This window comes from Cynocephalus volans, chromosome 16 (genome assembly GCF_027409185.1).
Source record: "Cynocephalus volans isolate mCynVol1 chromosome 16, mCynVol1.pri, whole genome shotgun sequence".
NCBI lineage: Eukaryota > Metazoa > Chordata > Mammalia > Dermoptera > Cynocephalidae > Cynocephalus > Cynocephalus volans.
In genome coordinates, this window is record NC_084475.1 from 3,373,848 (window position 1) to 3,401,347 (window position 27,500).

The 27,500-nt window shown below is 36.0% G+C and overlaps 1 protein-coding gene across 6 annotated transcripts in view; it reads right to left on the reverse strand.

The window, feature by feature from the left end:
- The window catches only part of BPTF (bromodomain PHD finger transcription factor), a 137,274-nt gene that overhangs the window by 11,159 nt on the left and 98,615 nt on the right, over positions 1-27,500 (reverse strand). For 3 of the 6 annotated variants that reach the window (XM_063080310.1, XM_063080312.1, XM_063080309.1), the window contains 13 exons: positions 27,064-27,106; positions 24,025-24,271; positions 23,141-23,292; positions 22,101-22,209; positions 16,539-16,756; positions 15,186-15,411; positions 13,586-14,499; positions 12,124-12,206; positions 11,624-11,849; positions 5,165-5,490; positions 2,130-2,303; positions 1,204-1,396; positions 19-103 (listed from right to left, as the gene is read on the reverse strand). In XM_063080310.1, the coding sequence (XP_062936380.1) occupies positions 19-103; positions 1,204-1,396; positions 2,130-2,303; positions 5,165-5,490; positions 11,624-11,849; positions 12,124-12,206; positions 13,586-14,499; positions 15,186-15,411; positions 16,539-16,756; positions 22,101-22,209; positions 23,141-23,292; positions 24,025-24,271; positions 27,064-27,106 (2,996 nt within the window). The remainder of the gene's footprint in view (positions 1-18; positions 104-1,203; positions 1,397-2,129; positions 2,304-5,164; positions 5,491-11,623; positions 11,850-12,123; positions 12,207-13,585; positions 14,500-15,185; positions 15,412-16,538; positions 16,757-22,100; positions 22,210-23,140; positions 23,293-24,024; positions 24,272-27,063; positions 27,107-27,500) is intronic. The other 3 variants (XM_063080313.1, XM_063080314.1, XM_063080311.1) reach the window with 3 other exon arrangements.

Genomic DNA, 27,500 nt, shown 5'->3' on the forward strand with positions numbered 1-27,500 from the left:
TTCAACTCAAGTACTTACCCATAGGTTCCTTAATAACACCATAATAATCTGGTGCATCATTAGGATCTACTGGCTCAAGGAAAGGCCAGGCCATCTTATGGGCCTACAAATGAAAAAACAGGCATCATTATTGTCAGGTGGAAACACTAATTCCATTTTCTCAAATGAGTTACTACTCCAAAAGTCAGTTTTAAACTTGACAGATGAAGTTATTTATACTAGATGATTTTTGCTCTGATCACAAATTACTTAGGATGAGCATGCACTATAATAATGGTTCTCAAAGGTGTATCTGAAGACCTTGGTGGTGGCTGGGGGTGGGGCACTAGCTTAGGAGTCATGAAATCTGTTTTTTTTTTTTGGACCGGTAAGGGGATCGCAACCCTCAGCACGGTGCGGTCTGCACCACGCTCAGCCAGTGAGCGCACCGGCCATCCCTATATAGGATCCGGACCTGTGGCCTTGGTGCTACCAGCGCCGCACTCTCCCGAGTGAGCCATGGGGCTGGCCTGGAGTCATGAAATCTGTACTCTGGTCCCTACATGATTACCTGCCAACTGAGTGATGTTGGCATTGAAATCACTTCTGTAAATTTGGGGAGGGATGGGTTCAAAGTGTGGAATGGTTACCACTGCTGGTTAATGAAGTGAAAGAGACATGATGTTAAATAACATTTGATTACACATCGAGACTAGGATTCTCTTTTCAGTTCTTTCAAATTCTTGTGATTACTCTTTCAACAGGGGAAAGTTTCAATCTAGTGCTCTCTGTCTTGAATATATCTCTATCACTTGCTAATAATCCTGCAAACCATCCCTGTCCTCTTTTTATTTTTAATAAGGAAGGGAAGGCTTTGGCCCAAAGCATTAGACAGCATCTGTGTCTCATCAGAATTTAATCAAACTGTTTTTCAATCTATGGTGGTGAGATAGTTTTCTTTAAAAATAAAATTTAAGTTAAAAAAGTGAGTCATTTTAAGCAAGAGTGTTAGATAAACAACAGTTGAGGTGGTGTGTGAATGAGGTAAACCCTCATGACATCGGCATGCGAAGGACTGAAGTTTCCTGAGCGCTTCACCAGACTAGCTGGGAGTCAGTAAATAATCATGCACTTTAAGATTGGAAAGTTCAAGCCCTAGAAATGTTTCCAAAGTCACGCCAGTTGCTTTCATTCTCCAGTGCTGTGCACAGAGTGGTTTCTCACCTGTAAGGAACGCAGCACCCTCTTCAACCCCTCATAATCTTTCTCTGTTAGTGGCGTGAGCACTGTCATGGCATCCTCTGTTGACTGGCACTGTGGACAGACATACTCATCAATGAGCTCTGCCTCACTTTGCAAGATGCCAACGCAGCGCCCATGGTACCAATTCTGACACCGATCACAGCCAATATAAAATCTGCAAGATCCGAAACAGAAATGTGAGTTCAAAACAGATAGGATAACATTACATATAGTTTACTTTTAAAAATAATAAAACATGCACCTGAAAATTTGCTAAACCCTGGGATATAAAATGGTTTTAGTATTATGGTTGTTTTAATACTCTTGAAATTGACATTCCAATGTGTTAATTTAATATTTTTGATGTTAAGAACAAGCAGTAAAAGTTTATTAAGAACACTGTAATACTGGAGAAACAATTTGAAGAAAAATGTAAAACATTTAATTCATTTTAAAGCTGAAAACAAAGCCCAAAATCTTTCAACTAGTACCATATCAAATCAAATGGGACTTGAAAATCCTATAAGCTAATAACAGAGTCTCAGAGCTTATACACAAATTAGTGTTTTTCTAACCTACAATGAAGCGCCATTTCAAACACTGATAAAGTCCAAACAAGGCAGGCTATTTTAATCTAATTAATTTCTATGTTACACATTGAAGAATCAAATCTACAATTAAACCACATTTTCCCAATGCATCTCAAACATTCACTATGAAGCAACATAAATTTTGAAGGGGAGGTAAAGAGGGGGAAAAAGAGAAAAAAATCGGAAAGGAATCTGTAATGTAAGTGTATAATATATGCAGAAAAAATATCTTGCTTTTTATTTTAAAATAAATAAGTAACCAGTCAGAGCAATTTGGCTTCCTAAATTATTAAGTATGATGCTCTTATCAGAACTCACTGTGACTCATCATAAGGTGTTCTGCAGATACAGTACAATTCCTCACTGCTGCCCTCTTGTGCCCGTTTACAATCATTACAGATGTACACATCCATTTTCTTAGCCTCCTTTTCTGTGATGCCAACACATTCTCCATGATACCAGTTAGTACAAAGATCACAGCCAATATAGAACCTAAAAGTATTCACAATGAAAATGACAATGTAATTGTCATTTTGAGCTGCATGGTACTATACTTAAATCTGTCTTCCCTGCCTTGATTCACTTTCTTACAGGATAATTTTCTGCAAGGAGTCAGCTAAACATCCTGAATCCAACCATTCTAACCCTGGCAAACTACAGTGTCTGACACTGTATCAAGTGTGGAAACATGAAGTCACTCACATCGATTTCAACAAATACACTGTTTAGTGAAATATGGGTCTTTAAAAACATACTGGAATTTGAAAAAATAAACCACACACTGATGGCAATGTCTTCCTCTTAATGAATGTGTGTAAAACTGTAACAGGCACAAAAACCAAAGCCAAAGAATCAAAGACTTACATCTGTCAAACCTATTCCACAGAAGCCATTTCAATATCAGGGCTATTTCTTAGATAGGTTTGAAAATGTATCTCACAATTTAAATTTGAAAACAAAGCAAAGCGCAAACACCAAGTAGAAGTTACACTACAAGGAACAAGCAGATCAGCCAGGTGTGGAAGATAAATGGTCAAAATGACATGAAGAAAACTAAGATACATGCAGTAATTCAATTTCTACCAGGTTTTGTAAATAAACGCTGGAATTTAATCTAAATAAAAATTGCCTCTCATAACAGAGGACACGGGCCAGTTTTTCAGTTAACACAATATGTGTGACAATGTGGAGTGACCTGGTAAATCATTGGTAGGGAACTCTAAGGGGCTGGTTCAATTCAAAACCAGGGATGCATGGCGCAGAGAACAATGTAAGGATAGTTAGCCCTACAATATTTGTTCTCTACAGTATTTGGCAAGGTGGGGCTGTATAGTATGTAATCGTGGGTGACCGCATACAGTTAACTCTCAAAGCTTCTGTATGAGACCCTAATGAGAAAATGAAAAGTATAAACACATATACAGTGTACCTAAAAGTGTCAACAGATGCTGTGGAGGAAAACCATGTCAAAGTCATAGCAAGAATTCACTTGCATCACAGGGAATTAGATTGGCCTTGCTGATACTATCAGCACTCTTAGTTCTACCAAAGCATTTCTTGGTAGGTTCATCTAGAGGAATGGAGGTAGTACTCAAGCTGCAAACTGACCTGCTCCATCACAGCGAAGAAATAATACATGGTTATGTGGTTTATCCGACCACTAACTTTTTTCTTTCGAACTATGACTCTCACGTGATTTTCACTGCCACAGGTGCGGGGGGGTCTCCTGATGTATTTTTGTATGTTGTCTCCACAGTGTGGTGGGCTATATGTTCTGGAAATAAGTTCAGGACTTGAATTTCAATTTTTAATCACTCTCACTAGAGTCCCAAACCAGCCTAGTTCGGGTACAAGAGATTACACAACACTGCTAAGAAAGACTAACTCATTCCAACAAGAACAGGGTGTGAATGAACCTGGTAATACTGAAATGTCAATAATGACAAACTGAAAAATATGAAATATCCACAAAATGAGGCAATCTCAAAAGAATGAGCACATGTACATGTGTACCTCAATTCATGCAATTTAGGTAGTCCAAAAAGTTGTGTGTGAAATGAATTTCTGTCATCTAAATAGGCCAAAGAAGCCTTTTTTAAAGAAATTCCATAAGCAGATCTTTTTGTAAAGAAAGTCAGTCATGTTGTTTTGTTTCCGAAATCACTGATATATTTTGCTTAAAGTGAGGCACACTTGTACCAGACTAAGGGAACAAAATCAGTTAGCGGGATTCCACATTTTACGTTATGTATAACCTCCAATGAGATGAAACAGTGAAAAGTGAGGTGCCTAAACTGATCTGTGTTTAATCCAACACACGGCTAAATCGACCAACAGAAAGTTTTCATCTGGCACTTTTAAACAAATTATAATTTAGTGCACCAGAGCAGCTTCAATGTTGCAAATTAAACATCATTAAGAGACCACAATTTCATATTATGAATTGATTAGACATCCACTTAAGGCAGACATTGAGCATTCCTAATTCTAAATCTTTTTTTTTTTTTAAACAAAATGAAACTTTGTGGTACTATAAAAAATTTTATGGTTAATTGTATCTTTAAAAAGCTGACCTACATTTTAATGTTCAAAATAGAAACTAAATACTTAGCAGAATGACAGCAATGACCAAAAAAGTGAAACTACATTTATGGTTTAGTGACTCAAAAATCTTGTTTATATCACCAAATAAAAGTCAGAACTGTCAAAAACAGCTTCCAGCTGCATGCTTATCAAATTTTTGACTGTCTCACTTGAGGAATGGGTGAAAGGAACACTTTTTGTATTTTTCTGGCTTCTGTCCCCAGTAAGAAAGTGGGAACGTTGACAGAAACATTAAGTTGTGGTATTCCAATACAAAAAAACAGAGAATTGCTTAAAATAAAACAATAAAAAAGCCAAACCACTCAAATTCGAAACTTCTTATACCATTCATATTCACATAGTTTCTAGGATCTGAAGTAGCCACAGGTCTTTGAGCAGATCCCAGAAAAAATGTTCTCAATTCTGGGCAATGATAATACATCTCTTTCTCCAGACAGCACTATTGATTGATTTGTAGTGAATTCAGAGAGAAGAGGAGAAAGCAAAGGTGCAACAGAAAGCTTGTTTTTGACAGAAAAGAATATAACAAAGGACAAACAAGAATCATGAACATGTGAAATAGCAAATTATACTTTACTAGTGTCAAGGTTAAGAATATCAGATGGGAGACCATAGAGGAAACATTACTATCCTTAAATTTAACTATTTTCATTTATATTACTACCAATATACTCATTTTCTTCAAAACTGTCAACTTTAAGAGCTAAACTTTTAAGAAAATAAACTAGAGCTCTAAAAGATCTACTCACTTAGATTCATCATAAGGCGTTTTACAGATACAGTAAAGCTTTGTGTCCTTCTTAGTTTCCTTTGAGGTAGTAGAGATCATTTTCTTCTTCTTGGATTTTGAGCTGGAGTCTTTTTCCTCTTCTCGCTTCCTCTTCTGGGAAGCTGCAGGTAACACGGGCGTGGACAAGAGGCCTGCGTGCTGCACAGCTGGTGCAGGGGGAGGCGAAGGTGGAGGCGCTGGAGGAGCTGCCGTAACTGGGGGTGGGGGTGCAGCTACTGCTGTGGCCTGCACCATCTGCACCAGGTCTTTTTCTTTCTTAATTTTCAGGTCTCTCTTCAGCTCTTCCTGTTGTCAATTACAGACAATACAAGACTATGGTTAGAGTTATGTAAGTGCATGACCTAGCCAGAAAATGTTACATTAACTCCCCTCAGTAGTTCAGCCTAATGTGAGAGTTTCAGTAATTTCAAACAAGAGTTTTCTTAGTATATCTTAAACCCAATAAAACCAATTAGAAATAGAAAATAAAGATTACATAACAACAACTAGGAGGCTGCTAGTTGTCTCAAAGGAGATCTGACAGGAAGATGAGCAAGTGTCTAGAAAGAATGTTCCTCCTGGCGTGCCCTTGTCCTGTCCCTCTATTCCAGTGGCTGCTCAGGATGTGATCTCAAGTAGCCTCACCCTCTGGCTGCTTTCTTCCAGCTACTCTTGTCCCGTGTCCTTACAGTGAGGCTCAACATGAACTAGACAACTGAATGTGAGACTCCAAATGCGATCTGACTAGCACAAAGCGGAGTGTGAGACAGGTGTGCCTTGGTTATTATGCTCCTATGTCTAAAACTTAACTGCAGGGAGAGGTAGGCAATATAACACATTATTTTCTCAATAGAGATTTTGCCATAAATTAAAGTCCGTACTTTGCTTCACATACTTTTTGGACACGCCTCTGCTCTGCTACGCAGTACTATAACTTACTCCTGGAAATGATGATTAAAGCAAACTGTATTTCTCCAGGGAACAACCATTGTGACTGGCATCCACGAACAAACTTGGTGTAAATAAGTCTTAATTATGACCAAGAATACTTCTTAAAATCTGAGACAGTTATTAATTTCTACAATAATTAAAAATACCAAAAATGTTCCCAAAACATTTTCTTCATAATAATTTTCCTTCCTAAATTTTGTAGTCTCTCAGGACAATAATTGAGATAACCCACTTTTCTCTTAAAGAGCTTTCTACAGAGGCTTGCGTTGATGTTTTTCCCTCCTTAAAGAAAAAAAAAATTATCCAATTGACCTTAGAGCTATATTCAGAGTTGAAATCATTCCTTCAAAAACTGCTAAACATTTGAAGGCATTCTAGGCATTAAAGCTTTGGAGAGAGAGAGAGACACCCTTGAGAATCTCTTATTCCTGTGATGAACAGTAGCTAAAAGGAGAAAACAAACGAAACACTGATTCTTAAAAGGCAGACTGTATACTGTTCACTACTTATTCTTCTGTTCCCACTTTTGGTATTATGGCACTTTCATTTAAATTCTAGAGACACAGAGTAGCTTCCTACTAGCAAAATGATAGTGGCTGCTGTAAATTATAATATATATGAATCCCCAGCCCTATAGGAGTTATACGGATTCTAAAGCAGAGACATCATGTAGATGTCTATGAAAGAAAAAAACCCAAAACTATTTCAAGGATTTGCTTAAAGATAAGGTCCACCTACACCTGAAAAACAGATAGCAGTATGCCCTGCACACTTTCACCTCTGTGTAGCACTCACCCCCACTACCCCCATGCACCAATGGTACGTTAGTAACAGTCATCACATTAGTACCTTAGGAAGATTTTAAACATCAAATCACAAAAATTATAACCAATAAACCTGAACTGTTCTGGTTTAATGAGTCTATATTCTCTATCTAAAGTCTAGACAGTCTTGTAAATAAGAAGGTAAGTGGCGTAACTAATTATTCAACAGCCTTTCACTATTTAAAGAGACTAAACCTCTTCCTAGGGAAGAAAGTAAATATTGAATTTCATTTTCCTAATTTACACGGTGTGTTTATAACACCATGAGATGGATTTTATGAAACCCGAGATGGTCAAGATGGTGTTGTGGGTACACACTTTGATCCTCCTTCCCCGCTCAAGAACATACCAATGAAAGTACAATATAAAAAAGAGAAAACTGAAAAGACATGGTCATGCTTGAATAAGTTACGAGTGTCTCTGTGGAATGGAGACATAACACTGTGAACAGGGATAAAATAAAATGAAAGGCCTGTTTGGCTTCAGACTCAGAACTAAGAAGTGGTAGTCAAACAACAATAGTAACAGTGTCTATAGAGTAAAGGGGACAAGGGTAAGAGCAGGCTCCCTGCTCGAAGTGAAGGTTGACTGGGCTAGACTGGGCTTCAGGAAAGGAAACAAAAACAAAACCCCTCTCACTCAAAATAAGCCTGCAAAACCCAAATGCCAAAAATGAAAACATGCAATGTGAAAAAAGACAACCAATGAAATCGATGATTGAACTCAAATTCACACCAAATGATATTAATTTTATAGTATAATTTGATAAAATCTTTATAATACATATGTTTGAGATATTCAAAGAGCTAAATGAAAGTATAAGCTCTATTAAAAAATAAACAAGAAATCATTTTATTAAAAAGACAAGGGGAAAGGAGAAGGGATGAAGAGGTGGAGCACAGGATTTTTAGGGCAGTATAACTATTCTGTATGATACTATAATGGTGGATACACGACATTATTGATTTGCCAAACTATAGAATACATAGAGTGAAGGTAGATGTAAAGCATGAGCTTTAGTTAATAATAACACATCAATATTGTCTCATCATGTGTGCCACAGTAATGCAAGATGTTAATAACAGGGGAAACTATGCATGGGGGGTAGGGAATATACGGGAACTCTGTGCTTTCTGCACAATTTTTCTGTAAATGTAAAACTGCTCTAAAACACAAACATTATGTTTTTAAAAAAAAAGAGAAGCAGAAAGGATGTAACAGGTAGATATAAAGATCCAATCACGTATCCTGTAAATGGAAACATTATAATTGATTTTACTTTTAAAATATGCCAGTACATATACATTTGAAATCTGTCCTTCAAAGCAAATTACCTTAGCAATAAATTCTACTAAAGATAATGCTGAACATTTTCTTTCTTAAAGTATATTTCTTCCTCATTATATTCTTTCTGTATAAAATGTATTTATATATGATATGAATACACATATTAAAAATCATACATACAAGATATATTCTAAAATTATTTAGAAATGATTTTCTCTTGGGGGGAGGAATTATATGTTACTTTTATTTGTTGGCCAAGGTAATTGCTTTGAAGGACATCTGAATGCACATTACCAATTTATTTATATATAAAAAACAGAGACTACAAATATTTTCCCACTTTGAGCAGAATGTGGAATAGGACATACCTTAAATGTTTAAATAAGTATTTATTGAATGAACTGAATGGACACATCACACCATATATACTGTTCTGTACCCTGCACTTGTTGTTCAAGTGTTTATCATTGAAAACTTCCCCCAAAGAATTAAAAAAACAAAAAAACACCAACCCAAAATTATTTTGATAAAATACAAGTCCATTTTGTGGATACTACAAAATGTGTTTAATCCAGTGGTTTTCAGCGGTTGGTGGTATTTACATCTCTTACGAGAGGCTTGGGAATATATATGGAGCAGGTAAGGTCATTTTTTTGGTTATTAAAATGATGGGATGCTACTAGTTAGTGTTTGGTACCTAGGGCCAGAGATGCTATACTTTCCACAGTGTATAAAAAACTGGCCTGTCCAAAGGGCCAAAGTGTTCCTAGTGAAAAACACTGATTACCTATCTCCTCTTTGTGGACTTGTGACATTTTGAAATATATATTTAGTCATCTTCGGTTTGGGCATATAACTCCTAAAACCCTTGCAATCTCCAAAGTGTCTTTTTGTATGCTAATGAGTTGATTGATGACTGGGAGCTACTGAATAGCCTCAGGATGGGGCCTGTATGTTAGGGCAATCAACCTTTGTGATTAGGGAGTTGAGACTTTGAGAAGGGCTGAAGATTAACTTGATCACCAAAGACCAATGATTTAATCAATCATGCCTATGCAAAGAAGCCTCCATAAATACCCAAAAGGACCGGATTCAGAGGGCTTCTGACACGTGAAGTGGCTGGAGGGTGGAACTCCAGGAGCGGGCATGGAAGCCAGGCCTATACACCTCACCCTATGCATCCCTTCCATCTGGTATTCATAGTATCTTTTGTGATATCCTTTATGATAAACCAGTAAACGTTAAGTAAGTGTTTTCCTGAGTTCTGCGAACTCTTCTAGCAAATTTGTCAAACCCTGAGGAGGGGGTTGTGGGAATCCCAATGTACACCGCATGGTCAGAAGCACAGGTAAAACAACGTGGGGCTTGTGGCTGGCCTCCGAAGTGGGGGGAAGTCTTGTGGGACTGTGCCCTCGACCTGTGGGATCTGACTCTATCTCCAGGTAGACAGTAGGAACACCCGAAATATCTGGTGCAAAAAGTGATCCTTTTGCAAGAGTATGGGAGAAACTAAGTTTAGCTTTTCCCTACATCAGAAGATTTGAGGCTGATTCCAAATTTCTGTTATTATTAACATTTTAATGAATGCGCTTGTTCACATTTCTTGACTAATTGTTTTAGCTGCATTCCTAGAACCAAAATCCCCATTTTAGAGTCATTTGATACATACTGATGAAATGTTCCCTAGAAACATACATTATTTTCTGGAGAAATGGTATTTTCTCTAAAAAAAAAAAAAAAAAAAAGAAAGAAAAAAATTGGTATTTTCATTTCTTTCATTAGTAGTTCAGTTAAATATCTTTTGGTTGTTGTTTTTTGGCAGCTGGCTGCTATGGGGATCTGAACCCTTGACCCCTTGGTGTTCATCTTTTTCTTATTGACTTAAAAGATCTTTGAATTTTAGAAACAATAATTCTGCCGTAAATGTCACAAAAACCTTTTTTCTATTTGTAATCTGTTTTCAATATTATGGGGTTTTTTTTCCTATTCAATTTTTTTTCTTCTTATGTCATCAAATCTTTTTTCCTTTGTGGCACTTAGATTTTATAATGCTTAGGAGTGGTTTCCGCACTCCAAAATTACAAAAATGACAATCATGTTTTATTTTGGTAATTTTGTGGTTTCTTTTTTTACATTTAAATTTTTGATCTATCTGAAATGTCTCTTAATTTCAGGTTTTTTGTTCTACTGTGAATTGGCTCTTCTGTTTATTAAACTTGATTGTATTCTTAATGTTTATCTTGTAACTGACTATTGAATTCTCTCATAAATTTTAATAATTTTTCTCTTGGGGTTTCGATGTAATAATCATATAATACATAATAACAATTTTGTCTTCTTTCCTCCAATCTTCATCTGTTGTTTCTTCTTCTTGGCTTAACAATAGCTAGAATTTTCAGAGATGCCAAGTAATAATGTTGATTGTTGGTACTGTTGTCTGATTTCTGACTAGTGGGAAGATCTCTAATGTCTCAGAATTATGTAATGGTGATTGTTGGTCTGATCAATATTTTCTTAATATTTCTCACCTTCTTAAAATGTACAAGACACTTTATGGGATGTTTTAGATAGCCTACTTCTCTTTTAAAAAGTTATACAAATATGTATGAGTAGATGTCCTATTTCATTTTTCAATAAATTCTCCAAGAAAGCAGATTAGCAATACCTACAGAAGTTACAAGTTAAGGAAGAGGGCTGTTACAAGTTAACATCAACGGTTTGGATCCCTGTACTAAAAAACAAGAAAGAAATTTGTCTTAATTAACGGACGGACACACTTTATTTTTCATTCTTTCCACATTATTTTGCAGTATCTCTGTCTACCTATCTCAAGAAACTTGGCTCCTGATAACTTATGGCAAGACTATGTTATGAACAAAAGCTATTCCCAATTGATTTCTAACATGTTTTAATCAACAAATTAACCTCTCAGAGTGGCTAGTTTAGAGAATACAATATAAACATACATTTAGATATAAAAGCCTGACGGATACACTTTATTTTTCACTCTTTCCACATTATTTTGCAGTGTCTCTATCCATCTCAAGAAACTTGGCTCCTGATAACTTATGGCAAGACTATGTCATGAACAACAGCTATTCCCAATTGATTGCTAAAATGTTTTAATCAACAAATTAACCTCTCAGAGTAGCTAGTTTACAGAATACAATATAAACATATGTTTAGATACAAAAGCTCTATTTTGTTTCAAAAGACATGTGTACCCCACTGTTTTTTACTCTATACATGTACTCTATATACACAAATGTAAGTTCTAGAATAAGCTTAAATTTTAAACTTAACCAAAATTTTAAGGAAAAAAAGAATAACATTAGATGCTAAACATGGACAAAGAAGAAAAGGAAATAACCTCTTACCTGTACTTCAATTTGCAGATCTTTGTCTAGGAGTGCTCTCTTTCTCAGTATTTCTGCTTTGAGTTGTTCCTTGTGTTTGAAGAGCAGAGCAGAGAGCTTGGTAGCATTCTGCTTGCTACGTTTCTGTTCCACGCTCTCTTCGCGCTTCCGTTTTTTTGCTGCCTGTTTTTCTTCTTTATCTATCTTATCCAAAATATACTTCATCACCTGGTTACAGACAATCATTCTAGAGAAAAATATACAACCTATGTAATGCTGGGTGTTTCATTCTGAAAGGCTTAAGACATGATTCTTCTATGTCTCTATGGATGATATACAAACTTTCTGTGACTGGAAAGCTTCAAAAAGTGATTCAAACCAGTTATGAGCAACTATTACTGCCAAGTGTTCTCATTTAATAAACTTCAATCAAGATAAAAAAATATATAAACTCAGAACTTTTGTGCATGTGCACGCTAAAGAGAAGAAACCGATATATACAACCCTGTCCTTCGCCCTACCTTTGATTCTCTTCTCTTTCAGCTGGAGTCATGGTCTTTTTCTGTTTTAAATGTTCTATTACAGCATTATGCTTCATCACCACCTTCAAGACAGAACAAATCCAGAAGCGCATATTTTATAATGACCACAACTTAGTACACAGATAAAAACAGTAAGAATCTGAACACATATATGTGTTTTCAAAAATAAGTGTAACGATTTTATATAATACAAATAAAATTAGCATCTGCTATATGGCCTGGGTGCTTACCCTATGCTGGGTACAGTGCTAAGCTAAGCACTTTACATTACCTCAGTCATTCCTCATGACAACACTGAACCACAGGAACAATTTTATCAATGAGATATTGAGACATAAAGAAATCAACCAACTTGTTGGAGATTAAATAATAAGTAATTTAGCTGGAATTTTACCCCAGCTATCATTCTCCAAAGGCCATATTTTTAACATTATGCTCTCTTCCCAAGCATTAATTTTAAAGAGTTGTCCACAGACCCCCCCCCCCGACACAAAGAGGAGGGGATAGACAGATACTGTATTAATTCTCAATTTATAGATTATACAATACTGAATTGGGTAATAATGCATTTGAATATATTATACATGACATCAATAGGAATATTACATCTTTAAAATCATTGCTGTTTAAAAAATGCTTCTACATATATGACCTAATTTAATCATTATAATACTTTTGTGTGGCTGGAAAGAGAGGAGTTTTAATGAAGAGATAGCTCAGGGGAGATAAGTGAGTTTCATGGACTGTGAATGGGAGACCCAGGAATTGAGTGACGGTCTCATGACTACCATGGTACACTTGAAATCCACACTCGAACTCCTGCCTAGTGTTGAGCTGGGCACACTGTAGATGAAGAGAAAGTTTTCTCCAGTAATGCTACAGGACGTTATATGTGTGATTTCATTTTAGGAATTTAATTCTAACTCATCTAAATTGCCTTACTTCTCTGGATGCCACTGCAAGATGTTGCTGCATAATGTCACTTTTTATTTAAGCTATGGAATAGTATGTGTTTAAAACTTTTTACAAAGGTGTGGCTAGAAATGTAAATGAGTTTAATTTGTCTTTAATTTGCTTAGACTACATGCAAACTAAAGAATGACACCTGCAAATAACTTCAAACAAACTGCTATGATGCCTAAAGTGGCTTTAAAACTTAGTTAAACCTTCAAGTTTTGTATTAATGATGCTTAAACTCATAGCTCCATTCTTCCCATTTTAGTTCTCCCCAAATACAGTAGTTTCTAATAAGCACTGACTATATATATTGAAACCATAGTAGTCATTCAATATTTTTTCGGTCAATGCAGTGCTGCTTCTAAATTTAAAACATCAATGACTTTGTCTCATTTAGGAAACCTAACACAACCCAACACTAAGTCTAACGCACAGCACAAAAATTCAACCTACTGAACATGCTGCTTTTACTTAATAACTTTACCTGTTTCTGAATGATTTCACTTTGATTAGAAGCTTGGAGGGTGTGTTCACGCTTAATTTCTATCTGTTGCTGTTTCTTCTTTTGCTGCTGATCCCTGAGTTGCTGAACCCTCTGCAACTGCTCTTGCACACTGGCTGCCTGCACTGTAACCACATTCTGAATCTGGTGAGTCTGCACAGGACTGCTTTGCTGAATTTGAATAGGTAATTGGAGTTTGATTTGCTGGGGCACACCACCTTGCTGAGCCTGTATCTGAGCCACAACCTGCGACTGGATCTGAGAGAGAACCTGGACTTGTTGCAGCTGCGGCACAGCAATGACTTGGGGCTGTGGCTGCTGTATTTGTAGCTGAGGACAGGATGGGGATGAAACAGTAACTTGATTTAACGTTTGTCCTGATGAAAGAGTTTGAGTTGAAGACTGTACCTGGGGTTGTGATTGTGGCTGGCCTTGGGAAGGTATCTGAAGAGATGTATGTGGTTGAATTGGAATCGGTTGTGAGGCTGTAGTCTGAACCTGGGATTGCTGTCCAGGAGACACTTGGGATGGAGTTGATGGACGTATTCGAGTCTGTGGTGGACTTTGGACACGAACAGGAGACTGTCCTTGGACATTACTTTGAGGCTGACTCTGTGCTGCAACTTGGAGTTTGGATGACTGTGCTTGGGTGGGTTGTGCTTCAGAAGGCACATGGGATGAAACAGTTGTTTGGGTCTGAACTTCAGGCTGAGTCTGAACGTCAGGCTGAGCTGGGGACTGGGGCTGGGTTTGGGGCTGGGGCTGAGCTGAAGGCTGTGCAGTCTGTGGCTGGGCTTCTGGAGGATTCACACTTGATGACTGAGCTTGTGGCAGGGTTTTGACTTGCTGCACCTGTGTCTGGGGAGATAATTTACTCTGTTTTTGTTCACTTGTACCTGTGAAAAGGAAAGACAAACCATTTCTATTACTCTAGAACATAAGACTGTCAAAGAAGAATTCGAAGGGGATTTTCTAAAGTTGAGAATTCTATATTTCATTATAAAAGATTTTTGCCTTTGAAATGCTCCATTTAGACATGCTCAAGGTTAGAACTCTCCTAAAATGGGAAGCCCAGGCCCTGTTTCTTGGCTGCCCTCCATACACTTTGCTAACTCTCCAGAGGGCTGGCTTCCAAAGCAAGGCGCAACCTTTGGAAACCAGCCAGGTCTTCTGGCCCAGGCTAATGACAAGCCTTGCAGTAGGAGGGTGACAAAGTGGTCTGGATTTGCAGCTCTCAATCACAGGTTATAAGCTGAATATATCTACCTGCCCTGAGATGACATCCATGATTTAATCAGTGTCTATAAGGCTCAGCAAAGAATATGCGTGGGCATAGTTACCATGATATCCATTATTTTTGCCCCTTTTCTATATATTTTTTATGTGGGGGAAGAGGGGTGGTGGTGACAGAGAGTCTGTAAGAACAAGACACAAAAGCACTGAGATACTGTGAGGCTGACAATGTCAACTGGTTAGTTCGTTGGCTTGAGGCATATCCTCGCAAATGATATCTTCTTGGCCCCTCTGTTAGCCCAGCCATGTGAGGTAACATTCGGCATTTCTGATGAAGCCCAAGTCCTACCTGCTGCTGTAGTGGAAACAGTGGTGGTAGTGGTGGTACTGGCTGCTGTGGCTGTTGTTGCCAATGGGGTAAAGAGGAACCGCTGAACAGTACCATTTGGCATCGCAGCTTGCATTAGCTGCTGTCCTGGACCTGGGAGTATAGTCACCCCTTGAGGTATCAACTGCAACTGTCCAGTAGTTTGACCTTGTCCTTGAATTACTACTGTCAAACCTTGATTGCCACCCTGTGAAAAAAACATACAACATGTAAACAGTGTTCAAAGCATCAATCTGTATGTCCAGCCTTTTTATTAAATCATTTTTATGTTGTAAAGGTCCTTTAATATAATGAAAATATGTATTTGAGCTGGCCGGTTAGCTCAGTTGGTCAGAGCATGGTACTCATTACACCAAGGTCCAGGGTTCGATCCCTGTACCAGCCAGCCAAAAAAAAAAGTACAAAAAACAAAAACAAAGAAAATATATGTTTGAATGTCTATAGTATAGGAGGAATTTAGATAAGCTAAAGTAAGAATATTTATGTCGTTTATTGGAAAAAACATGAACAATCCAGAGTTCCAGTCAAAGCTCTCCAAATGGACAGCCAAGTATCAATCTACAAGCAACACCATTTCTCCAGATCCAAGTTTCCCAATCTATAAAATAAGCTCAGTGAAGTGAATGATTAAGGTCTCCACAAAATTCTGATTTTAAACCATCTTATATTCATATTATTTTACAGTTTTCAAAATATCTTCATACTTGTCGCCCCATTTGATTTTCACAATGGACTTGTGACATCGTGAATTAAGCCGAGAAGATATTACTATAATCTTATTTACAATTAAGAAACTCAGGTTAGAAAGGTTAAGTCCCTTGCCCAAGTTAAAGGTGAGATAAAATGAGGAACCCAGGTCCCCTGAATTTTGTTTTTTTCAGTATGTACCAAATTACCTCAGTGTGTGTTTATATGTGCTAAAGTATAAAAAGCATAGGGTTTCGATATGGAATGCAAACACTAAGTCAGGAGGATCACTAAGGTCCAAGTAGTTGATTAATACTGGAATATTCAATTTGCTAAGTCTAGCAAGGAAGCAGCTTAATGGACTCAAATTTTACTTTTCCCATTGCAATTAGCCAACTAATAAGATTTTTGTGGTTAAAAGGGTTATCCATCTCACTGGTATAGCTCACTGTCTAAGAACTCTAGATAGTTGTGGTCTATTACATCTCTTGCCTGTAAGAAATATTTTTGATTCCAGGAAGCAGCCAATTCTTAAAATAAGTACGTTTTTAAACTTACCAAAATTAGTACATGTTTTTAACGTTACAGCAGGAATAAATAAGATCACCCCTAAGTTATATTACTTACATGGCCCTGTGTTAACTGAGTGAGTTGAGCCATGGTAAGCTTCACTTGTCCTTGCTGGGGGCGAGGGGGCTGTGAGGTTGAAGACTGTAGATTTGCAGTGGATGTTCCTGAAGTTAAGCCTTTCTGCCCAGGAGTTGAGGAAACTGTGTTAGGGGCAGAGACTGCAGTGGAAACAGGCTGCCCTCTGATGATCTGTGTCACCACTTGTTGAGGAGTACCTACAAACAGCAAAACATTATGAATGCTTAGATGCCTTTAGCATTTAGACTTGAAATAATTCAGCGTTTCAGGTGAATGGATTCTTTTCAGTTTTCAAAAGGACATGGGGATGCCGACAGCCCAAAGATGTATTCAGACATATGCCCACACCCGCAGGACCTGCCTGGTGGCAGTAAGCCTGTTTTCATTCAGCTCACTGACAACCATTATCCAGTACTGCTCTTTGTAATAGAGCAAAAAAAAAAGGAAAAATAAAAATTAATAGTCTTCCTGTCAATCTAAAGCCAAAATGACAATAGAGAAGACAAAAGACTATATGCAAATTATGCCATCTATAAGACTGCCTTTTCTTAGGAATATAATATTAAAAATAAGATAACTTAATACATCATTAATTCATATATATTTTAAACATAAAGGATCTGGAACATCCTGTTTCAAATGCATTAAAAATAAGCTTATCTTACAGATATTTGACAGATAGTTTGGGAGACCCATGAGGGCAAGAACCACTACACCCTCAATACCACAATGGAGTGCTCAAAAAATGCTTTCACAGTAATTGTTCAATAAATGTCTACTGAACGAATCAAGTTTATTTGGAATGGCTCCATAGTCTTCCAAAAACCTCTGTGTCTTGTTTAACTTGCTGAAAGTAGAAAAAAAGGCAAGAAGAGTTCCCCCCCTGCGGAATAGTTGCTAAGAGTAATTACTCGGTAGCCAATGGGGTATTTACAAACTCATTACTAGTGATTAACATCAGATTTCTGAAGTTTTTGTATTTACTTCCTGTCTTTTTTTTCTTCTGTGAATACATAGGTATTTCTCTGTATGCATTTCTTTTAATGACTGGATAGTGTTTCATATTATTGCCCATGTGTAAACTTGAACTTATTTTGACATTCAGAATACTTTTCCTTTTTTTTTTCTGTTAAAATAATGCCATCCTGAAATCCTTGCTTGTAAACTTGCTTGCTTCTGATGATTTCCTTAGAATAAACTCCTGAAAATACTACTGGGGTAATGGTTGGAACACAGTACTGAACTGAACTGAACTTTAGACAGGTTATACCAATTCTAGGCTAGCTAGTTAGCTCAGTTGGTTAGAAAGCAGTGTTGCTAACACCAAGGTCAAGGGTTCAGATCCCCATACCAGCCAGTGGCCAAAAAAGAAAAAAACTTATACAATTCACACTCCCAGCACCTCTCAGTGCCCATTTCATTGAACCCTGCCAAACCTAGGTATTATTACTAAATTAAAATATTCTGGCAATCAGAAATAATATCACAGTTCTTGAACTTCCTCAATTATGACAGAAGGCCACCATTTAAAACTGTTTCAAGTCATTCACTGTGCTTCATTTGTGAATTCTCCACACTCTGCTCCTTTTCCTATTTATTTAATATGTACTTTTAAATAATGTATTTTTCCCAGTTTGCCATGTGCCTTTTAATTTTATTTATTTTTAAACCTACACAGTTTTTCTAATGTGGTCAAGTAGACTACAGACTTTTATTTTGGCTTTAATTATTACTTAAAAAGTACTCTTCATTCTCTCATTAGATATATTCCCCCAAGTATGTTCTCAGTCACGGTATATGTTGTGAGACAGAAGTTTATTTCTCCTCCAAACTATAAACCAATTTTTCCAGTTATCATTTACTGATTCAAAATGACACCTTTGTCATACAACAAATTCTCATATATAATGTCTCTTTAATTGCATCGATCTGTGTAGTTTTCTTTGGTGTCACGCTCCTAATCCTGGTGGCTTTATAATATACTTTAACACCTAGCAGTGCAAATTTTCCATTTTTACTCCTCTTCTAAACTTTTCTTGATTATTCTTATCCATTTATCCAAGATGAATCAAAAGACAGTACAGCACAGCATGGTCAAGTGCTTTGATTCGAGAACTTCTGGACCCCCAACACTGTGTGTTTGCACTGCAGTTCAAGGAACAATATATAAAAGTTATTACTTCAGGTGATCAGCTGGTGTTGATACACTGCCATCATAAACACAGATAGATAAAAGGATTAGTGCTGATTAAAAATTATATAATGGTCATTCAGATGATCCCCAATATGTACATGTTAATTTATTTTTACATTATCAACTAGATGCAAATTCAAAAATTTAGTAATTTCCAATTATACCCTGGGAGTCTGTGGATCCCATTTTAAGAAATGCTAGTGTGGTGGCAGGAAGGATAAGTTCCAGTGCGATCTGCACACACCCAGAGACACAGCCCACACATACGCACCCACCATCTGCCTCTCCGGCCACAGCTCCTCTGTCTCTCTCCCTTCCTCATCCTCCCCACGCCCTCCAGCTCCACTGGTCACCTTGCCTTCCTTTCAGTGCACCAGGCTCCCCACTACCTCAGGCCTTTTGTATTTGCTGTTCTTTCTTCATGAAAAACTCTTTCCCTAGATATCTGAACAGCTCTTTCATTCCCTCCAGGTCTTTACTCAAATTTTGCCATCTCAGTAAGTCCTTCTCTGGCCATCTTTTTTAAAATTTCAACTCCCCCGGCAAATCACTCCCAAACCCCAACGAATCAACATTTCTACCCCCATCTCCCCTGTTTCATTGTTTAACATGATATATATGTAAAATTCATATTCTTACATATAACATATATTTTAAAAATATATGTATATATAAAATTAATTTATCTGGTTATTGCCCACCTTTCCACCAGACTGTAAGTTTCATGAGGGCAGCTGTTTTTTCTGATTAGTTTACAACTGTAGTCATCTGGGCCTGGAACAATGTCTGGCACATAGGTAGTACTGAATATCTGTTGAATAAATAAACTAATATCTGGAGTTGGGAATCAGATAAATCTACTCTGAGTCTCAGCTTAATAGCTTGAGAAATTACTCAACATTGTGAGTTTCAATTTCTTCATCTGTAAGATGGGGATAATATTAGTAATATACTTTATATAAAGATTAAATGAAAGCTTATGTATGAAGTGCATACGTGCTGGTACAGAGTAAATGATCAATACATGATAGCTGCTTTTATTATTATTATAGCTAAGAAGCAATTACATGAAGGAAGACTTTGGTTAAAGTACACTAAAATGACCACTGCACAGCCAGGTGGCAGGACTGGGCAGTTCATCATATAAACCCCATCCTCACAGGGTATCTAAGATTTCAAGGAAGAAGACTGGCAAACCCTAGGGGGTCTGATGGTTGTGTGGAACCTACAGATTCACATATGCATGTCATGCAAACTTAACTGCAGTTATATAAGGCATTATGGGACAAAGGCTCTCTCTCTCTACAGTACTACCAGTATTTATAGTTTACCTGGCAATTTACCAAATTTTTCAGTTCTCTTAGTATCATTTATCACCTATAAATTTTATTTTCTCTTTTACATTATTTTATATCTTTCCTTTTAGTTACTTGCCTAAACTGACTACTATAAGTTTTAAATAGAAACAGATATTGAATTTTATCAATTGTCCCTGTAATATTAACTGAAATAATCGTCTTTTCTTTTCTGGGGGTAAATTCTGTTTAGGCATAGAAGATTGTCTTAAAAAAACAAAAAACAAAAAACTATGATATGTTTCATATTAGAATTGTGCTAAATTTGTAAAACGAATGGGGAAAGTTTTTATCTATCCTTCCCCCTATGCCCTGGAACTATGTTTTTTAATAAGGAAATTATTTGTTTCCTAACCATTTCAAAGGATTTTACCTATAAAATCATGAAGTCTAGAATTCCTCTTTGATGGTAATAATATGACAACTTTCCAATTTTCTTCCTTTGATGAGTCATTGAGATTTTCAATTTATAAGCACAGTATTTAATTATGCCTTGCTATTCACATACACTTGGTTCCTAAGTATGGACAGTGAGAATTCTGGAAGTCTCACCTCAAAGACACTTACACACAATTCTTTTTTGACTTAAAAAAGCTCATTCCTAATTCTGTGAACTGGCATTGTCCTTCCTTTTCTCAAGATTAGACTTGCAAAAGAACAGTCTGTTTTAATATTTTTTGCCTTTTCTGTTTTCTAATTATTACTATTTTTACTTTTATTTCCTCCCTATTGTTTTAAGACTTGTTTTATATATTTTTCTGATTAAGATTTTAAAATGTGGTTTTTTTTGGTTCACCAATGTATTTCAACTGTCTAGAGCAGGTGTTCAGATATCTCCTGAATGAACTAAATCTGCCTCTGAGATCAGCTTTGTCAACATGGCTTAAAGCCACTCTTTGGTAATTTATAATTACATATTTGATGCTCGTTTAACATAAAGGTTACTTAGAACATATGTTTTTTAAAATTTCCAAGCAAGTAAAGGTTATTAGTATAATATTTTAATATTAATTTATAACTTAACTACAAAAAATGTGGCTTATAAACATTCTACTTTTTGGAATCTACCAAGGTTTTATCTATGGTGCAAGGACCATTTTTTCTACCAAATAGTCCATAAATATTCAAAACGAATGTGCATTCCTATAGGTACAAAAGTTGACACATAGTCTAATTGTGGTCTACTATGCTCCCATTAATTCCTCTTTGATCTCAAATAGTGTTGCTTTATACACTTCAATGACATCTTATTTAATTCATAAAGATTAAAGGTTAGGTTTTCATTGCAATCTTCATCTTTAAGACAACATAGAATGTAACTTTTTATAATTGTTTTCTTTTTTTTAAAACACTGAATTCTACTCTGTCCAATATTAATAGGACTATCCTTATCCTTTCTTTTTTTCCTTTTTGTGGCCTTTATTTCATGTCTTTGCCCATCCCATATTTTCACTTACCTTTTGTGGTTATTTAATTTTAGGTATGTTTCCCATAAATGTATAGGGTTTCTTCCTTTGATTTTTTTTTTTTTTTTTACTCAATCTTTATAGTCTTCAACTTTTAATACAGTAGTTTTAACCTATTCACATTAATTGTGATAAATGAAGGTCTGACATTGGCTTTGTAATTTTGTTTTACTCTTATTTTATTTTTCTTGCTGTTTCCTTAGTTTTCTCTCCATCTTTTGCCATACATACTGTTTTCTTTGCTCATTTTCATTATTTCAATGATTTGAACTTACATATTCCATTTATTAGAGGTTTCTTTTACATTTTTAATAAACATACTAGAACCTGTTTTTCCTTTACTGGCAATGCCAAGAATGAAATAATATCTATGGATGCATCCCACAATGGATTAGGAATTTAATATGCATTGAAGTATTAGTTCAAATCGATATTTTCTAGCATGTAGAATGCCAAATACAGAGTATGACAGATTTCCTAGACTGGTTGTTTAGATGCAAAGTGATAATACTGGATGGATTAATACCTGGCTGTACCATCACAGGTGTTCGAATAATTGCCTTTCCTAGTGTTGACTGTTGGAGTGGTGTTCTGATCACCGTCATACCAGGGCGGATCTGAGGCCCTGTGATGACCTATAAATGACACAAAAGACAATGAATGAAAATGAAAATGTTTTTACAAGACTAAAGCATGATGGACTTAGAACACAAGATCTTTAAATATTCTATATTGATAAAAATGTCTACAAAAAATGAGAGGCTTGTGGACATTACATTTTAAATATATTCAGTATCAGAATAAAGATGGAATTTTGAGGAGAGAAAATTAAATTTAATTCAAAGGAGATCATATGAAATTCCCTGCCATAGACACCAAGAACAGCCTACAGACTAACAGGAGGAAATAAGACCCAGCAAGGCTCTGCTCTGTATCTACCGCTCACGGGAAAACGCTGAGTCCTGCTTTCTCTAAGCTTCAGCCCACAGCTGCAGCCCAGAGAGTTTAACAGGAAGATCAGAAACCAAAGGTTCTCTCACAGTTTTAAAGGAGAGACAAGAGAGCATGTTATTTTCAGTCTTACACTTAGGTTCAGAACATTTCCAAGTCTGTAAAACTTTAGACCTTTTCCATAATAGCAGTACCAAAGAAATGATGTATTGAACATGTGCACATATCAGCTGATAACAAACCAGTTATAGTGCTATAGACTGTATTTTTGATTCTATTTCTTAACTACACTACATAGCACATTTCCCTGTGTGGTCCAGTGCTGTCCATTGTTTTATGTAAACGAATTTTCTTTATAAAATCATAGAAAGCAATTATTATTATTTACAAACTATATTAATGTGCTATTAATACCTGTTAAAAATTAATACTTCATGTATCATTTTTACTTATCAGGGAAAAAAAAAAGATTTTTCCCAAATCAGTATTTTGGCAGAGATTAAATAAAAGGCAAAGGAAAATTAGCTGGATTAATCTTGGTAGAAGCCATTCTACAAATTTCAACCTGATGCGCTCAACCTTTCAAAACAAAATAAGCCTGTGAAGAATTCTTACTTGTGAAGTGCTTGTGGTTCCGCCAGAGCCTGAGGTATTGGGCCTAATTGTGACTGTTGCCGTCCTGGGCTGGAATGAAGTAAAGGTTTGTTGGCTTGTACCTGTACTTGATGGAATGATACCCAGGACTTTCTGCTGTACTTGAACAACACCTTAAAAAAGATGAAGAAATAATTAACAAGAGTCCCTTTAATGAAAAGCATTAAGCGTTGCTCAGTTTTAAGGAGAAACTATGTGTGGCAGGGTTTTATAGTGGGCTACACAGAATGTGAGATCCGAGGACTGAAATCAGTGAAAAGGAAATGAAAAATAATGGCAACAGTATGATCTGGCAAATGTGAATTAACACTCTCCACATTTCCCTTACCTCCTTGTGTTGCTGGCACATTTACAGCGACAATCTTGCTGTTTGCAGGAAGTGGCAGTTTGGTAATTACTTTTCCTGCCATAGTGACTGGATTGCCTGTAATTTGGAACGTCTGACCTGTGCTGGCAATGGTTGTAGCAGATGTGGCAGCTGTGCTGGTGGCTAATGGGGTATAAGACATTTAATAAGCTTTAGATTTAAAATAACCAGCAACGTAGTGACTTCTAGGAAGGGCACCAATGCATGAAATGTGGCTCATTCTGTATTTTTAATAAAAACATTCCTCTCCACTCAAAGTGAGCTATGTAAATGTTGAAAGTGAAGTAATGTAAGAGAGGAGTTTTGCTAATGTAATTTTATGAATATAATCTGCAACGAACCAACTGTTACAGCTTGTTTGTTCAATCAGCTGCAGAAGAAAAACAATTTTCTAAAGAAATGTTTCATTTCAGTAAGTAAAGAATTGAAAATTTTTTCCTGAATGAAAGCAATCTTTTATTTAATCACAGTTGTTTACCTGAATTGGACTGGCCCTGCTTAACCCATGTAGCAAAGGTTTGATGGAAGTTCTTGTTTTGCTGGAATGTTACTGTAGCTGGAGATCCAACTTTGGTAGTCAGTACCATTTTAGTTCCAGTTGTAACTGAGCCACTTATGGGGGCCACCATAACTTTCTGTGCTGGAGAGATGGTACTGGTCGTACTGTTTGTTGGGGATGTAGTGGAAGCTGCAATTACTGTAGGCTTCTGCTGTTCCAATCGTTTCTAAAAATGTCAGAAAGAGAAAATATGTTTTAAATAAAAACAGTATCATTCTGCAAGAAGTCCAGCCACAATGTCTCTCATCCTGAGAAACCACACCAAATTTCCAAGTTATTTTGCTGTTAAAAAGAAAATATGCCCATATAAATTTACCCTTGAATTTAATTTCATGTCTCTATGTCACATATGACAGATCTTCAAAAAGTTCATGGAAAAATTTGCATTATCTTTCAATTCTATTTCTCCAGAAACTTTTTGAAGTACCCTTGCATTTCATGAAAATACTAAGTTATTCATAACAGAAAATTTAATATGATCAAGTTTTTCTGGTCTGTACAAACATCCAAGCTTCAAACTGAAACTACAAGAGATGGGGGTAATCTGGAACACCTTGCTGTTCAGTGGTGAGTCACCACTAATGATAAGAGCTAATGATAAGAGCAGCAAAAGGTTTCTGTTCTACTGCCAAGTTAATTTATTCAATCATAAAGAATATGTCAATATTTACCATCAATAGCTTTATGACTATCAATTACAACAAGCCCTTATTGAGTTTTAGTACCATTTGCTTTTTCATAGACTATAGAGATTGGAATTTTGCAGGAAAAAATTATTTCTAGAAACTACCCTACCCATGGAATTGTAAAGATAATAAATAATTGAAATCTTATTTCAAATGTCATCCAAATATGTACACTTTTTGCAAAACCACAGCTTGATGTGTCCACAGAACTATTTTTAAAATTTTGTTTATAATTGACATAATAATTGCATGTTTATGGGGTACAGTGTGATGTTTCAAGTTGGCAAACCTACATTCAAGCAAGCTGAAAATAATAAAATTTTTTTTCTAGACTTCTTATATTATTCAGTTCAAATATTTTTACAGAAAAATACTTTATTTTATATACTGATATAATCTGATCTCTAAAAACTACATGTTTATTAATGAGAATTTGTATATCTTTTATTATAGATTGCTGAAATTTTCTAACAGCTTCTCAATAGTGGTCTGTTGAGTAATAGGGTAAGCTTATGCATGTAAAAACAATAGGCAGGATTTATTGTGAATCTTGTGGCAGATGCCTTACCTTCATTATCTTATTTAATGTTCATATCAACCCAATACGGTTTCTAGTATTGTGACTTTACAGATGAAGAAAACGAGGTTCAGACAGGTTATGTAACCGGCTCAAGGCCACAGAGCTGAGATAGGTAATGATGGAGCTGGGATGTCTAGTAATATCAAATTCCAATGCTGCACTATCTCTTGCCATTGCAAACTGCTTACCTATGACATCACGTCACTTTTTTTAGGAATAGTTTTGTACACACCCTATATACCTGAATATAATGAGAGGTAGTTCACATAATTTTTCATTCCTCAGAAGAAAAGGAGTTTAGTTTTGGATACTTAGAAATGTCACCTGATCGAATCAGTTTAAAGAAAAAAAAAAGGAGGCAAAGAAACTAAACACATATTTAGCATTTACTGGGGGATATGCCTTCAAAATTGGAAGCGTTAGCTATTTTTGTAAATAAGCATTTCAAAGAAATTTTAAAAACTAATACCTAAATTAGGTTACATTGCAGAGATGACAAAACACACTCATAAAATGAAAAACAAAACTAGCCAGTTGTTATATGAATAGATATTTGTGTTTCAAGATAAACTTCCTGTGAAAGGTAGCATCATACGTAGACTCTAAAAGTGCTGTTATCTATCTCAAACTTTGATGTAAGTGGAGATAAGGACCTACAGTAAGCCGAAAGTTACATAATTTGAAAACTGTTTTATAAAATGTGAGAGAAAAAAGTATTTTGAAATGAACACTTTAGCTTATATATGTGATTTTTAAATAATTATGTGATTATATTAATAATACTGTAAATACATGTACTTATTTCATCTATATCCTCAAAGTTTATATATACAAATAGGCTAAAAACTTTTATAGTATCTTCTCAATAGGAATAAGGGGTCCCAAGTATTTAGGCACATAAGGTATATTAATTACAGTATAAAAACGTTAAGAAACCATCAGTAACTTTATGATTATCAGTTACAATAAACTCTTGTACAGTTTCAGTACAATTTGCTTTTCACAGGCTATAGAGATTGGGAGATTCGTTTTGCAGGAAAAAATTATTTCTAGAAACTACCCATGGAATTATAAAGATAAAAATAGAAATCTTATTTCAATGTCCTCCAAATAAGTACACCTCTTGCAAAACCACAGCTTGATGTACCCACAGAGCTATTTTTAAATTTTGTTTAAAACTGACATACATTAACTATACATGTTTACGGGATACAGTGTGATGTTTCAATACATTGTCTAACGATCAAATCAGAGTAGTTAGCATATCCATAACCTAAACATTTATCATTTCTTTGTGGTGATAATATTCCAGATCCTCTTTTCTAACTATCTTGAAATATACCATACAATATTATTAGCAATAGTCACCCTACTATGTAACACAACACCAGAACTTACTCTTCCTATCTAACTGCAACTTTGTACCCAGTGACCAACCTCTCCCCATCCTCCCTCCCCACCCCAACAGAGCTAATTTCAAGTAATGAAATTAAGATATATGTGAGATATACTTAAACCCACATGAGTATATTATCACTGTGCTTTTGGTGTGCATGAATTTGGCTAAAAATGTAAATTTGTTGTCAGGTGGGACTAGTACCAACTTCCCACCTGCTGGGCAGCCAATGGCTGCTGTTTTAGGGGAGCCTCTGTTTGGGCCTTGAAGTCCTCCACCTTCTTCTGTTCACTAACCTTAGCCTGTTGCTCAACTGCTTGTGCCTTTTCTTTCTCCACTCTGTAGGAAAAAAAGGAAAACTTATCAGGAACTACCCTATTAGGCATTGGCAGCTAAAATAAGTGAAACCTGGTTGACTTTCACATCATACAAATGCATGAAGTTATTTCAATTTAAAAGTAAAACAGTTAAGATTGTAAGAAACTTGACGAATGGATAACAACACATGAAAAATTAGAAACGGGCTGGCTATTTAGCTCAGTTGGTTAGAGTGTGGTGTTATACCACTGAGATCAAGGGTTTAGATCTCCTTACTGGCCAGCCACAAAAAAAGAAAAAAAAAAACTAAAAACTAAAAAAACCATAAAAACAGGACCTTAAAACACAATACACAGCTAGCACTTAAATCAACAGGTGGAGTGAAATTTACTAGGCTGTACCGAATAAACTATTA